Source organism: Pyxicephalus adspersus, chromosome 5 (genome assembly GCF_032062135.1).
Source record: "Pyxicephalus adspersus chromosome 5, UCB_Pads_2.0, whole genome shotgun sequence".
Taxonomy (NCBI): Eukaryota; Metazoa; Chordata; class Amphibia; order Anura; family Pyxicephalidae; genus Pyxicephalus; species Pyxicephalus adspersus.
The window spans coordinates 46,631,560-46,646,210 of NC_092862.1; the positions used below are offsets into that span (position 1 = coordinate 46,631,560).

The 14,651-nt window shown below is 35.9% G+C and overlaps 1 protein-coding gene across 5 annotated transcripts in view; it reads right to left on the reverse strand.

Annotated features, from left to right (window-relative positions):
- DLGAP1 (DLG associated protein 1) overlaps nucleotides 1-14,651 on the reverse strand; it is a 303,658-nt gene that overhangs the window by 98,700 nt on the left and 190,307 nt on the right. For all 5 annotated transcript variants that reach the window (XM_072411376.1, XM_072411375.1, XM_072411379.1 and 2 more), the window contains 2 exons: nucleotides 736-913; nucleotides 361-601 (listed from right to left, as the gene is read on the reverse strand). In XM_072411376.1, coding sequence (XP_072267477.1) covers nucleotides 361-601; nucleotides 736-913 — 419 coding nt within the window. The remainder of the gene's footprint in view (nucleotides 1-360; nucleotides 602-735; nucleotides 914-14,651) is intronic.

Below are 14,651 nucleotides of genomic sequence, written 5' to 3' on the forward strand. Positions count from 1 at the left end.
TTCTCTTGCCAACCCCTACATCACTACAGAACAGAGTAGTGAGATGGAGATTTATGGAAGTAACCAATTATTGTAGCAGGGGACACATAAAGTCATAACACATAGATTTTTTGGCTTGAGAAGACTTCAGCTAGGGATTTCTGTTGTGTTGGAGTTGGAGCAGGCAGCAGGAGAGGTAAGTAATTTTTTTCTTTTTTATCAGGTACATGGCTTATTGTTGGCTATTTTTTCTTTATATAACAGATACACTCTAAAAGTTTAAAACTTGCAAACTTTAATTCTGAGCTCAGTGGTCAGTTTGGGTCCAGACAGTGTGAGTTCTTCAGTATTTTATAATAAATGAAATAAAACTCTACTAACCAGTGCTGCTCTGGATTGTCCTTACTGTAGTGGTTGTGCGTGGAGGTGATGATGGTCTAAGAATTATACTGTCATCGTCTTGAGAACATCCTTTCTCAATTGCTCGAACATAGCTGTGGCTTCTCATTCGAAAGCAACCCGGCATTGGAAGATCCAGAGCCTCTACTGCCTGGGATTCTAGTTCACTGAATACAGATTCACAGACAGATTCAAACTGACCATTGACTTCCATTTCACTAACCTGCAAAAATAAAAGGTATACAAAACATTCATATCAGTATCAAGAACACTCATGTTTAAGTGCCTTTAATTTTGTTTAAGATATGTAAATAGACATAGTCAGAGCAAGGGAACAAAAACAGTGGAACAACTCACCTGACTGATTGTGCTCATGGCTCTCATGTAGCTCTCATTTCTAGAGCGGAATTTAGGAGATGTAAGAAGGGTGGATGGGTCTAGGCTGTCCATGCTCCTGTTAATGGAAACTTCACTCACTGCTCTCAAGTAACTGTGACTACGGATCTGGAGCTTTGGAGAATGTTCATTTGAAATTCTGTAATGAATAAACAACATTATCAATAAATGTCAAAGACGGGTTGTTTTTTTGCCTGCAGAGAATGTTTTTTGAATATTATCTTCACTGCTTTAATATATACTGCTCCTACATAGACAAATTAGTGTCAATACAATTTCGAGAAAATCTTTGCTTGTCCATGATTTTATAGATGCCTTTATAGATACCAATACTTCCTATGCAAGAATACAGCATGGTAAAAATACATAATTTACTGAATAAACTATCCTTGTTTTAATCAAACAAGGTAACCAAATGTTTCAGGGATGGTAAACCTCCCTGCAGAAGTAGTCTTCTACTACTGCTACCATAACCTCCTGAAAAGTTTTATTGTACATCAACTGCTTCCTAAAACATGGACAATTCTTTTTTTTTTTTGCTTGTTATGATATTACATTGTAGGTGCAGGATCTTACACCTTTAGACACAGAGCATGTTTACATTGGTAGGTTCCTGGACAAGTCTGTTAGGTTCCTATGAGTATGGTTAGTGGGAAAGGATCAGAATTATTATCAAGATTTTACTGCTTTCCTGAGCTCCGTATTTATTTATGTCATCAACCAGTGACTCTATGATCGTACTACTAAATGCTTTGTGGAACTGGAAGCTGGGAGATGGAAGTTTGCTAATAACTATGAGTTCAATTCAGCAGATAAGGAACTATCTGAAACTAGAGCTGAAACTATTTAAAGATATTTGGTTGCATATAATATACAGGTAGTCCCCGAGTTAAGGACATCCAACATATGGATGACTCCTGATACGAACGGGGCTTCCCTGCTCGCTCGTGTGCATGACAAAGGCTTGATGGGGGGCAGGGGGGAGGTTTGCATGTCTTGCAGAAGAAATCTTTTGCTAAACACAGCTGAGGTTGTGGGTGATCTTAAGAACTGAGCTCTTCTGCAACCTCTTGTAACTCTTTATTGACCAAGACAAACTCTGCAGTTGTTTCTTTTTGCGTATCAAAGCACAGCTTGCTCCAGCAGTTTAATGAATGTCCAGGCTCCATAAATGTTCTTTTTTTTTGCCTTGTTTTTGATTACCTCACAGTGAGGATTTTACACAGTAACTGACACCATGCTATCTAATAATATGTTGAGACAAACATCTGTCCTCATTGGATATATTAAAATGTACCCGTTCTTACTAGTTCCTATCTCGTATGTAACCCGGAGACTACCTGTAGTAGTATAAGGATTGCATTTTTACATGTTTATATTCTACAAATATGGGGGCTAAAATGTGGGGGTATTTTTTATATTGGGAATTTACTAAAATATTTTCTTTTATCTAAGCAGTAAACCAGATGTAGTTGGGTGTTATTAAAACTCTCCAAGACTGGAGAAGATAGACTACTATGAGAGAACCCAGTGATTCAGCAAATCAGGAATGGATTTCGTATAAAGCACTTGCTATTAGTTGTCAAATATTTTAATGCTGGACCAGATGCATTCCAGGTATGCTGGATCTCTTCTGCAATAAAGAATCCACATGCTTGTAATTTTTGCATTTTTATCTTTAGCTCTGTTTTAGGCATGTTTTTGTTTTGTTCATTTATACACATTTATATACAGATTATGTTAAAGCACATTACAACATAATAGAGTAATCTGTTTAATTACATTTCTAGCAGTCTCTTTTCTTGGTTATACATTTAGACATTATGAATATAAGTCACAATAGAACAATAATGAAAAGTGTCACCATGAGTTCATATCAAATCAGTGCTAATAGGCAGAAAACACATTATTCTTCCATAAGAATGAACAAGTTGTATAACAATATTTAAAGGCTATTCTTCAAGTGATACTTCTGACCTTTTGGAAAAAAAAGTGTCAAAATATAATATTGTTCCCATTTGTCACTCTCTAGAACATGTTCATTTCTGTGAAACATGCAGCTAAGGAATTGTTGCATGGTGCTATTACTTCCTTCCTCGTAATGTGTCAGTTGTTACTCTGGGTAATATAGTAGGAAATACATTTAATCTACTGGAGAAAACTGTATTAAAAAAACATCCCCTGCAGGAACTGGTGCCTTTTACAAAACACAAGTACACTTAGACTTTTTTCCTAGAACTGAAATAGTCTCATCCACCTTGTTGGCAAAAACAAGCCTAGAAAAGCTGCTCTGATGAAATGAGTGCCTTCAGGCTGAAATTTTGTTATTTTGGAAAATGTATATGCAGTGTTTTCGAGTCTGGGGGGCTACTAGTGTAAAAACAGAAAATAAAAATACAAATTTCATTGATGGATGGTTTTAATAACATGCTTTGGGTGGCTGGGAATGGAAAAGATTATTGCTGCTAGTACTAGAAGTAAATGTATCAAAGGTGTGGGCTTTTAGAAAAATGTTTATTGTGGGCTGCGTACTCATCTGCAAATTTACATTTATGCTTCTGTGTTTATAAAACGTTAACATTTCTATTACGTAGGAAAAGAAAAAGTACTTGGGAAGATATTTCATGCGAATCAATAATGGTGTTATTTTTTTCCGGATAGGCTCTGTTTTCTCTGTAAAACGGAAGCATTGTGATTTGTGGTGTGATCCAGCTGTTTGGTTGTTGAATCATCCTGATTTTCTGGGTAAGCTTCTGACAGCTCATACACACATATGCTTTATCCTGATAAGGTCATATCTTACTTCAGCAGCACCACCAGATGTATATTCTAGGCAGAGCATCCATTCAAACCATTATGCTTGGCAGAACTGGGAGATTTTACTTACAGGTACACTCCAGTCAAACATGAAAATTTTGCCTTTAGACTCACTTAAGAGATTGAGCCTCTGGCTGGGTGGCTCTATTTTTATCCTGGCATTTGTTTTGTGCAGTTGACTGCCTTATGTGCTAAATCTCAGTGGTTGCCAATATCCTTGTTTATCCTAAATTACCCTGACTCCCACAGTCCGAGAGTGGAGTTCTCTTCCTGGTATTTCTTATAGAAGAGGATTGTCTATCACAAAACCATAATGCAGGACAGTGAAGTCCCACCCCACTGTTACACACACATGACCTGAAAACATGACTACAATGGATGACATGAACCTCAAATGAATATTGGATTTTTTAAATGTATCACAACTACAGTATTTTTTTTAGACAGGATGAGCAGTTCATTGGTTGCAGGTTGTAATGTTAAATGTTTATTGGTAATTCAATCAATTATCACATGTTGATATAAAGTTAGGTTAACAGGCTAATTTCAATAAATAAATACACAGTTTTAAAAGTAGTTACCTTTCTTGGCAAAAAAAATGTTGCCCTGTGTTGCCCTGACTGCTTGAGAGCTCTATGTCCCAGATTGTCTCTGGGACACCTTTCCTGTGACCGCCTGTAAAAAGGGTAGTTCATTATACAGAGGAAACTATCAATTCACTATCATCATACCTACCTGTGTTTCACACAGAATTCCTCCAAAGAGGCCCAGTCGTCATTCCACTACCACCAGGAATTAATCAAGTACTATTCTAAACTACATATATCGTATTGTATTACTACTCAATAAGCACAGCCTAAGAGACATACCAATTCTATATGGCCCTATGAGAAGCCTCTACACAACAACCGTGTTCCATAAGCATTACCCCTGAGGAAGCCAAGCAAAGCAAAACGTGTCGGATATAAGAACTTTAGTAAGCAGACACAGTCAAATACTTTCTATGCAACTATTTTATGTATAGAAATGACATCCGAACCCCATGATGGTTTAATGGGCCATGAATGTAATTATAAAGAAACCATGTAATTATGTATGAAGATTGTCTTTTTGAATACAAAATTATAAATATATGACTTTCTAGCCAAACAAAAACCCCCTTCTTCTTCTTTTTCTCTAATTTATATACATAAACCCTAGTACCCTTTACATAAGAATTTTAGTTAGAATACCAGGGATACAGGAAATATGATATTCCGTTACTGTCAAAGAACTGCAGAATACTAGACCCTGAAGGCAAAAATGTTCCAAGTATGTATGCCTAAAAGCTGTCTACCTAACAACCTCTCAGATTAAATGTATATATACAATGTGGCGCTAAAACAAACACCACCCATAGTGTTTCAACCAAGTAGATGTTAGCCTGGAAATTTGATGTGAGCCACTGGAAATAAAGCAGCTTCTGGTGCATTTTATGAAGAGATGACATGATGTAATGATGTGAGAGTAACAAGGACAGGTGGATGTACAAATGCTGATAATTTTAGGTAAAGCTAATGTTTTAATTCAAAATTATTTTTAGTAACATACTTCCATATATCATTTAGGGATACATGATTTTTCCAGGGATTTTAAAAACTCTTTCTCATTACCAATGTTTTAAAGTACAGAAAATGCACATCTTTTTTGATTTTGATTGATTTGATTTTCTTATGACTGATACAAAGGCCTCTAAAAAACCTTACTTTATAATTAAAATAAATTTAGCTCTGGAGATGATTGTTTTTGTAACACTTGGCTATTAGGAGTCTTATTTTGTAAATTGTTCTTTCTTAGAAACACACATTTGACTTAGAATTGCCTATTTATTCAGACCTTTGTCTCATTATCCTGTTTTCAGTAAGTCACACTTAAAATAATGTATGCCAGAAAGCCAAAAAAGAATACATGCTAATAGCTTCCCACTGGCAATGACAAGCAATGGTTTTTGTCTTTGATAAATAGCCTTCTCAGTTTCTAAAAAATGTATTCTCATTAGTGTAAATTAGAGGAAAGTTGTTTTTTTTAGCAATTATTCTGTGAATACATATATATAACAACAACACTCAACAACCTAGATGCCACAATTACTGAGCCACTTACAGATACAAGAAAACATAGATGAAATTTCAGGTTATATCATGCAACCATTATATAATGAACAGGGGAAACAAGTTACTGTGATTGTATCATTCCAAGATTTTGTGTAAAAAGGGGAGGTTCACCAGGTCCGCAAAAGCAGTGGTCAAAATTATACCCTCTGTGCACTTTTTTTCTACACTACTGGCCTGTAAGCTGCAGACAGACAGTGATCTGGGTATGTAAGGATATACTATAGACTTGGTTTTACCATCCATACAAATAGATAAAATCCTATGTAGTATATTAGCACGGAAGTTACTTTGTTAATCCTAGATGATTTTCTGTTATCAACAGCAGAATTTTATAATACAACCCCCCCCCAAAAAAAAAGTTCAATAAAGATCAAGTTTTGGGGTTGGTGTGTATAAGGGAGGTAGTATCTGAGTATTCAGCTGAAGGATCCCAAATGTTTATCAGACTTACTCACTTTTGCAGATACAAGACTGTTCAAGCAGTTATCTAATCACATTACCCCAGCATTAGTAGTAATACTAATGGTAATTTCAGATTTCTCCAAGGAAACATCTGCTCAGCATGTGCGGAATGCTAGGTATGCCAGAAGAGAGATGGCTACCACAAAGCCCACCCCAGAGATTGATACAGTTATCATTGACTGAACATGCTGGTAGAATAAAGATCTGATCAATTTAAGAAACAAAGTTATAGGGCTGTTGTAATAGTGAAAGCTAAATCAGTTTAAGTAAATATTAATTTTACACGAACAATTTAATCAGAGTGATAACACATTTTTATTCAAACTAACTGATGTAGAGAAAAAAAGTTAATTTATTCAAGGTTAAACTTAAAAATGAAGAAAAAAATTCTGAAGTTATTTTCCCTTAGTCATTGATTCTAGTATTATGATAAGTTTGCTTTGATCGGTGTAAGAGGAGAAAAAATTCCATTCTATATAAAAAAACAGTGTGGCTATTATGGCCTTTTTTTACTCATCAGTGAGTGCAAGATGTGCATCATTGTTGGATATGAGTGGAGATCTAATATGAAATGAAACATCCCATATTTTGGCTTAATGAATATAAAAGTGTGTTAGACTGTAACTTAAAACTCTTTTGGGGCAATTTAAAAATATGTTAACAAGTAAAAGCTTCATAACTGTCACAAAAAGAGTTTTAGCTACAAATATAAAAAGTACAACCATTAAGATGAAGCTTACAACAACATCCCTGGACCAGATGGCACCATCCCAAGAACACTTGAAGGTGGTTAGTGAATAAAAAGAGTAGATACTAATCATGATCATTCAGAAGACAGGAGCTAAGCCAAAAGACCTGGCGGCGCCAGGTGTTACGCTAATAGAAAAAAAAAAAGCATGAGACAGACAATTAAACAAAGCGCAGTCATCAATAGCTTGAACATTTAGATATGTTCAAAATGTTTAGGCTATTTTGTTCAATTACTAAACAGAAAATTTTTTTTTTTTAATATATTACAGGTAGAAAATATTAACTTAGGAAAACTGAAAAGCACTTTCAGTCCATTCTGCACAATAATATGGATTAATATTTACTTTAAAGAGTTTGAATATTTCCTATATGGAACACTGGATAAAAACTTCTAGTCACCAGTTCCCTCCCCCCGCCTGCTTTACTCCCTTAATTGCTATATTATTTAAAAATATTAATCCAAAGGACCAAGATATTTATCTAAAGGCAAGATTAAATGATGCACCAAGGTATTATATTTCAAATGACAGTCAAGAAAGAAATGATGTAAAGTACTAAAAAAAATCATAGCATCCAATCAGTTTTCAGTTTACTAAATTCATGTCACTAAAATTGAATGCTGATTGGTTGCAATAACATAATTTACACTACACACAATTGTCTCTTAAAAAGCCTGCTTGAATGGCTATTTGTATTATTTTCTATGTCCAATTTCAACGAAGGCTACTCTTTCAATCTACTATTTAAGGTCTGCTGCACATTCAATAAAGGTTGCTGGAACAACAGATACAAGGAGGTATTTTTGTTTTTTTAATATAAAAAAAAACTAGTATTTCCAAAGCAATAATAAAATAACTGCATATTACACAATAAAGTAAATCATAGTAAATCAGGCAAATTTGCAAATACAACCTACTCTCTTCTCCTACTATTATCACATATCTTGTTATGATAGCCTAACTTCTTAGGTATTTCAGATTGCTCATAGATTTCAACATAAGGTCCCTCTAGCTTAGTGTTTCTAAAACCAGGGTTTCTCCAGAAGTTGATTTGTGGTTTTTGGAGTTACTCCATCCACATTGGTATATATCATTATGCCAACCACTAGTAAATATAGAAGAAAATATTATACATAGAGAACAGAGTTTTTTTTTGGCAAAAAATCAAAACCATTTACTCTGTATTATGTTCAATCAAAACAAAAAAATGAATACATAGTAGAATATAATTATTGCTCACTAAACCCTGAACTTCTAGTGCAAAGTCATGTATCTGGGACGCACATTTTGCCCAGATTGTTTTAAATCAATAAGTGAAAAGATATCAAGTAAAGCGTCCAAGATAAAGGTTGCAGCTATCTTTTTTTATGTGACCCGATGTATTTCGCCCAATAATTAGGCTTCCTTAGGGGTATTACTGGCTTGCATTAGGATGCTAAATGAAATCAGATTGATAGAGCAGTAGTTACATATCAATTGAAACATAAATGTGTAAGGTGCACAGACCAAATTTCAAAGGTTTGCATTGTGAAACTGAATAGATTCAAATGATAAAGTAGTAGTTGCATAAAAATATAATTTAAATATATTCAACACACTGTTACACTGTTACATTGTTAACATGAATAATAAAAGTGTCAACAATATATATGCACATGCGTGAGATCTGCATTTTTTCCGCCACTGAAAAAAAGGTTCATCAAGTTGTCTACCCTTTTGTTTAGGGTAAACTTTTTTGTTTAGGTCTGCTTTAAGTGACTATCTGTAAGGGTGACATTCATCCCACTGGCTAGCAAAGTAAGAAGCATTCTTCCTACTGATCACCACCTTAATGTACTGTGAGCTGTGGATACAGTAATTATAGAAGGGGTTCCCTGAATCCCTAAAAGTTATTTCAAATTCAGTGCTAAAAACTTTGGGAAACCCTGCACTAGATGTACAAAATCATTGCCGTCATTCTTCTTACGGGATTTGTAATGAGCTAACACACGCAGAGGATTACTGGCAATGCTATACAAAATAGCAACCTTCTTATTTAGATGTTTGTACAAACAATCAAAGTATTGTGACAAAATGCCAGCTTTGAAATGAGCTGCAATGACTTTTCAAGTCGTACCCTAGGTTAATCACTTTTTCCAGAAACTTGTCTTCATAAGACATAGGAAATTGTGTTACTAATAAATTAGTCAATTTTACCACAACAGATGTAGCAAGAGGATATGCTTCAGAATTTGTCAAATCATTTAGCTCTCATAAGGTTATGGAAGATTGTTTTTTTTTTTTTTTTTTTTTTATAAACTACAGCAGGAAGATAAAGTCATTTGTGATATATTTTCTGTGCATGTTATATATTTGCCTGTAACTGCAAATCATGTATACAAGCAAATTACCATTCCTATTACTCATACTTCTTGTACCCCCCCTTTTATAAACATATTCTAGTAACTGGTGTTGTTTACTACAGCAATTGATGACAAAAATGCTTTTGCAGAAACAACTTCTATTTAAAGCTGATTTTATGTAACAGAATATACTGTCATGAGAATCACTATTGTGTTCTCAAGGACTGCCATTGTCCTGGATGTGAGAGCAAAACATTCAGTATATAAAGATGTAATGACATATTTTTTTTATTGCATGTTGTTAGTACCTTGGACAGCAACACCACTAATGCACTTGCAAAGTTCATTTGCTTAAGTTCCTGCCACTTCAATTCGAGAAATTTGCTTTTTCTCATTGCAATAATTTTTTTGAGCACCCACCACTCCTAATAGTGGCACTTTGCTGTAATTAGTATTCATGTATTTATGGCTGGTGGGTATATACCATTATATACAACATAAACATAACATTAACATGAGCTATATATACGAAGGGGTGCTGAGAAGTTCCTGGCTTTGCCCCATTCCAGATGAAATAGAAAAATGTGTGTGGGGGCATATGACAGCCCAATATCTTAGTATGTAACTATGTAAATATCAGGTCTTTGCGATTCTTAAAACTTTTAATGAGAAGCTGTGATGGGCCATCATGATGTTTTTCTTTCTCCAGGGATAGTCAGCAAAGGACATTCACACTGGGATGTCACAAACACTGAGGGAGAAGTGTCCTTCCTACAGCACTGTCAAAACCTGGATATCTCGTTTCAAGACTGGGCATTTCACCATTGAAGATGAGCCATGCAGTGGGCGCCACCCAACCTCAACTGACCCGATAACCTGGAATGCTGTCCATGAGCTTATTATTGAGGACCAGTGAATATCCACAAAAAAGATAGCCCAGATACTTGACATCTCACAGAAGCATGTTGGGTTTGTTATCAGCATTATCCTAGACATGCCAAGCTTTCAGCGAAGTTTCAGCCGAAATGTTTGAACAGTGATCAGAAGAAGGAACGAGTTGAAGCATCCAAAGCCGTTTTGGCCTATTTTGAAGCTGCACAGGACTTTTTGGCTAGGTTAGTGACTGAGGATGAAACCTGCCTCCACATCTATGATTCTGACACCAAGGACCAGTCAAAGGAATGGTGCCACAGCGGGACCCAGGGGACTAAGAAGTTCTGACCCTTGAAATCGGGCAAAAAGGTTATGGCATTTGTTTTCTGGGACAAAGACGGTATTCTGTTGGTGGACTACCTACCTCAGGCCTCTAGTATGACAGGACAGTATTATGCTAACCTCCTGGACCAGCTGAAGGAGGCAATTAAGAGGAAACGCCGTGGAAAGTTGACCAAAGGGATCCTTTTTTTGCAGAACAATGCACCTGCACACTTGTCCAACACTGTGGCTGCTAAATTGAACACCCTGGGTTTCCTATTGGTCCACCATCCCCCCTACTCACCTGACTTGGCCCCTTCAGACTATTGTCTGTTCCTGAATTTGAAGAAACACCTGAAGGGGCATTTTGAGGACATTTCTGACTTCAAAGATGCTGCTGGGGGCTTGTTTGCGGCCCAACCAAACGATTTTTATTTAAACGATCTAGAAAAGCTGCAACTACGCTATACCAAGTGCATCAGTCTCAGGGGGGAATATGTTGAATAAATGTGTTTTTTCATAACTCTGGATCTCGTCTTTCTGGGCAAAGCCAGGAACTTCTCAGCACCCCCTCGTGTATATGTGTAGTATTCAATAGAAATGCCAATAAATGTACCATTAGAAAATACATCCTTATAAGGTGAAACCAATAAAATTCACCCTGCCTTACAGGTTAAAACATTTTGAACTTTTGAAATGGTTATGATGGGTTGTTTTTAAATGATCTTTTGTGTATTATCCTTGGGCACCAAGGATATGTACAGTGTGTAACAAACTCTAATAATGTCTCAGATAGTGAGAGTCTGTTATTTTTTTTTTAATATACAGGACCAAAGTATACACTGAGATCCTTTTTCTAACAGCATTTTGAGGAAATAAATCTTGGCTTATACTTGAGTATATACATTTTATCTGTTGTATATTGGACCACTTTTTTTAATATTCCATGGAATAAAAATGGAGGAAAATCATTGCCTTACTAGTTTAAAACTAATGTTTTATCCACAGTAGATAAAAAAAGAAAAGGAGCAGTATAATACTTTATGCTCATGAACTTAAATCCCAGCTCCAGACATTTCTTTTTTTAATTTAGGATAGAGTAGAAAAAGTACAAAAGGTACATTTCTGTCAGGTGATTCTTTATTTCTGTCTGGGACTCACTATCTGTCACTGGCACAGGAAAGCAAAACAGTTTACAATCATTACTAGCACTACCAAAAACATGTTTTTTTTCTTTGCTTGTTTTTCCCAGTGGAAACTTTTCTTATCACTTCCTTGAGGTAGACAAGGGAAAATGTCTCCAATAGGAACATATTTAAAAATGAAAACTTGTCCTAGATTCTATCCCTGTACTGCTTTCTCAAAACAAAAGAAAAAGTTTATTTCAAAATCATACTTACTGACTGACTGTCAAACTAAGACAGAGAATCTGCACACAATGCACTGCTTTAAAAAATCTGAACACTTTCTGAAATGCAATAAAACATTTGGAAAAACACCAGAAACTGCCAAGCTGTATTCCCAAAAATTTGCCAGGTGATGATGAACTTACTAAAATGTTTTGTTTGTTATGAGATTTTTCTTTAATAAACGGAAGATTTAAGTTTGTAGCAATTCCTGAATAAATGTATAACATTTTACAACAAACAAGACTAAATAAAGTTATAAAATCATTATATTTTGTTGTAAGTAAACTGATCCGACAACTAAGGAAAATGGGAGCTCTGCATTTCAGCATGAATCATATCATATCTGATTTTGGTTTCCTTGCTGAACAGTTTCATAATGTAAAATGCCTGCCATGTTCTTACCCACATTAAAGAGAAATACATACGATAAGAAAAAGTTTCTAAACCCTTGGAAATTTTCCTGGTAAATTCCTAAAATATTGCCATAAAAACATGTATTTAAATTTCTCTAGCTCTTGTACATTGCACTTTAGTAAATCAAGCTCTACATTTACACCGTCGGTTTCTGGAGCATGTCTTTCAAAATGAATATTTAACTTTTTAGTTTATGTTTGCATTTTTCTTACTGTTATATTTCTTTTTAGCACATGTTATTATGAAACCAAAAGGACCTGTCTACATGAATATATTTTCAAAGAAAATTAGTCATGAGGCAAATATGTTAGCTGTCATTGCTGACTCCTTTTGTGAAAATGATAATGGACATAGAATAATGCAGGTACAAATGTCTATTGCCTGAAACAATCTTTATATTCAAAGGTGGCTGATTGCTGTACTGAATATATGCAGCCTGGTTTTATTCAGTTTATCTCTATGATTAGTGCATGGGAAATATGCATGTGACATTTTTTAGGGCCTGTAGGTGAACCTACATGATCAAGCAAACCTGGAATGGATTGGAAAATGTTAGCTGGCAAATGTTTTCAATCCTGGACCAGATCTATTTCAGGTTTGCTGGATCATCCCAGGTTCTCTCGTTATAGTCTATTTTCTCCAGTCTTGGAGAGCTTTAATAAGTCAGCCACATAAACTTTAACAATGGCTCCATCCTATAATTTGTGAACATTTTAAATTTATAGTCCAGCTCACATCGCAGAACACATGAACACATTTTCATCCATACTTACAGTGAGTTTGCAATGATCCCTACTGTAAATAGGGGTAGTTTAAATGACTCTTGCTAGGACCAGGACATTTGTAAGGACTCTCACTGTAAACATATGCTAGAGCATAATAATGTCAAAATGTTATGCTCAGTGTAACAAAAACAATAGGAAAGTGATTAAAGGAATCTATGTGTGACTCCAGTCCAGTTTTATAAAGTAGCCAGTAAAAGTCACAATTAACATACTCTGATTTTGGCCTGAAAAAGGTCTGATTTGCTTGAGTGATGATTAAGGGACTGCATCTGGCTCCATTAGATGAATACATCATTTAACTGACAGCAGCTGTTTTCCTAGTGTATCTGGATGTCTGCTTGTTCTAAACCTGACAGGAAAGCACATAACATTGACCTGTGAGGTGATGAACATTGTCATGATGTAAAGCACAGGATGTTCTTTTGTAGCATGACTGACATAAAATCTTCAACATGTAAGTCACAAGTGCTTATGTATAGATAATGATGGATAAGCTTTTACTTGCACTGTTTTATTCTGTGCAACCTGACAAAAAAGGGTTTGGCTTATTTATGGCATATTTAAATTTGCTTTTAATGCCATGGGTGCTTCTAACCCAAGGGAACAGGAACATTTGAACCTCACATTGATACACCAAAAATGATAGCGGTCATCCAAGGCCAGCAAGCCTACAAATATGCATGGAATAATTCTACATATTGTTCTATCTTGACATGGTATATATTAGTGGTCCCCAACCTTTTGCAGCTTGTGGACCATTGAATCTATGCTCATGCACGGTCCAGAGTCCTGTGCCATTCAAAGGGGATGAAACTTTCCCGAGTGACATCATAATGCCAGAATCCACCAACTATTCCATCGCAGATCTGAGTCTGCAATGGGACAGTGGGCGGGTTGTGTCTCTGGACTGAGCCTGCGATCCATATGGGAGATGGGGAGCCAGATTCATCAAGCAAAATTGGAAGTTTGCTTGCTCGCTTGCAAACCTATTTATCAATGGATTTTCAGCAGCTGAGAATACGCTGGCATATTCTCCCGACATTTATCAACTGAAATGATCGTACGCTTCGAGGCGCACATCTCCGGAAGCTTGACACAAGCGAGCTTGCATTAAAAGTCAATCTTTCCCTAAAAAATAATTCTTTCAAATGGCACACATCTTCCAGTTAGCTCTAAACAAAAATGTATGATGTGTTCAAATGTTTCTAACATATATTTTATATTTGGGCAGCACGGTGGCTCAGGGGTTAGCACTCTGGCCTTTGCAGCGCTAGGTCCTAGGTTCGAATCCTAGCCAGGACACTATCTGCATGGAGTTTGCAGGTTCTCCCCGTGTCTGCGTGGGTTTTCTTCCGGGTACTCCGGTTTCCTCCCACATCCCAAAAACATGCAGTTAGGTTCATTGGCTTCCCCCTAAAATTGACCTAGACTACATTAATGACATATGACTATAGTAGGGACATTAGATTGTGAGCTCCTTTGAGGGACAGTTAGTGACACAACTATGGACTCTGTACAGCGCTGCGTAATATGATGGCGCTATATAAATACT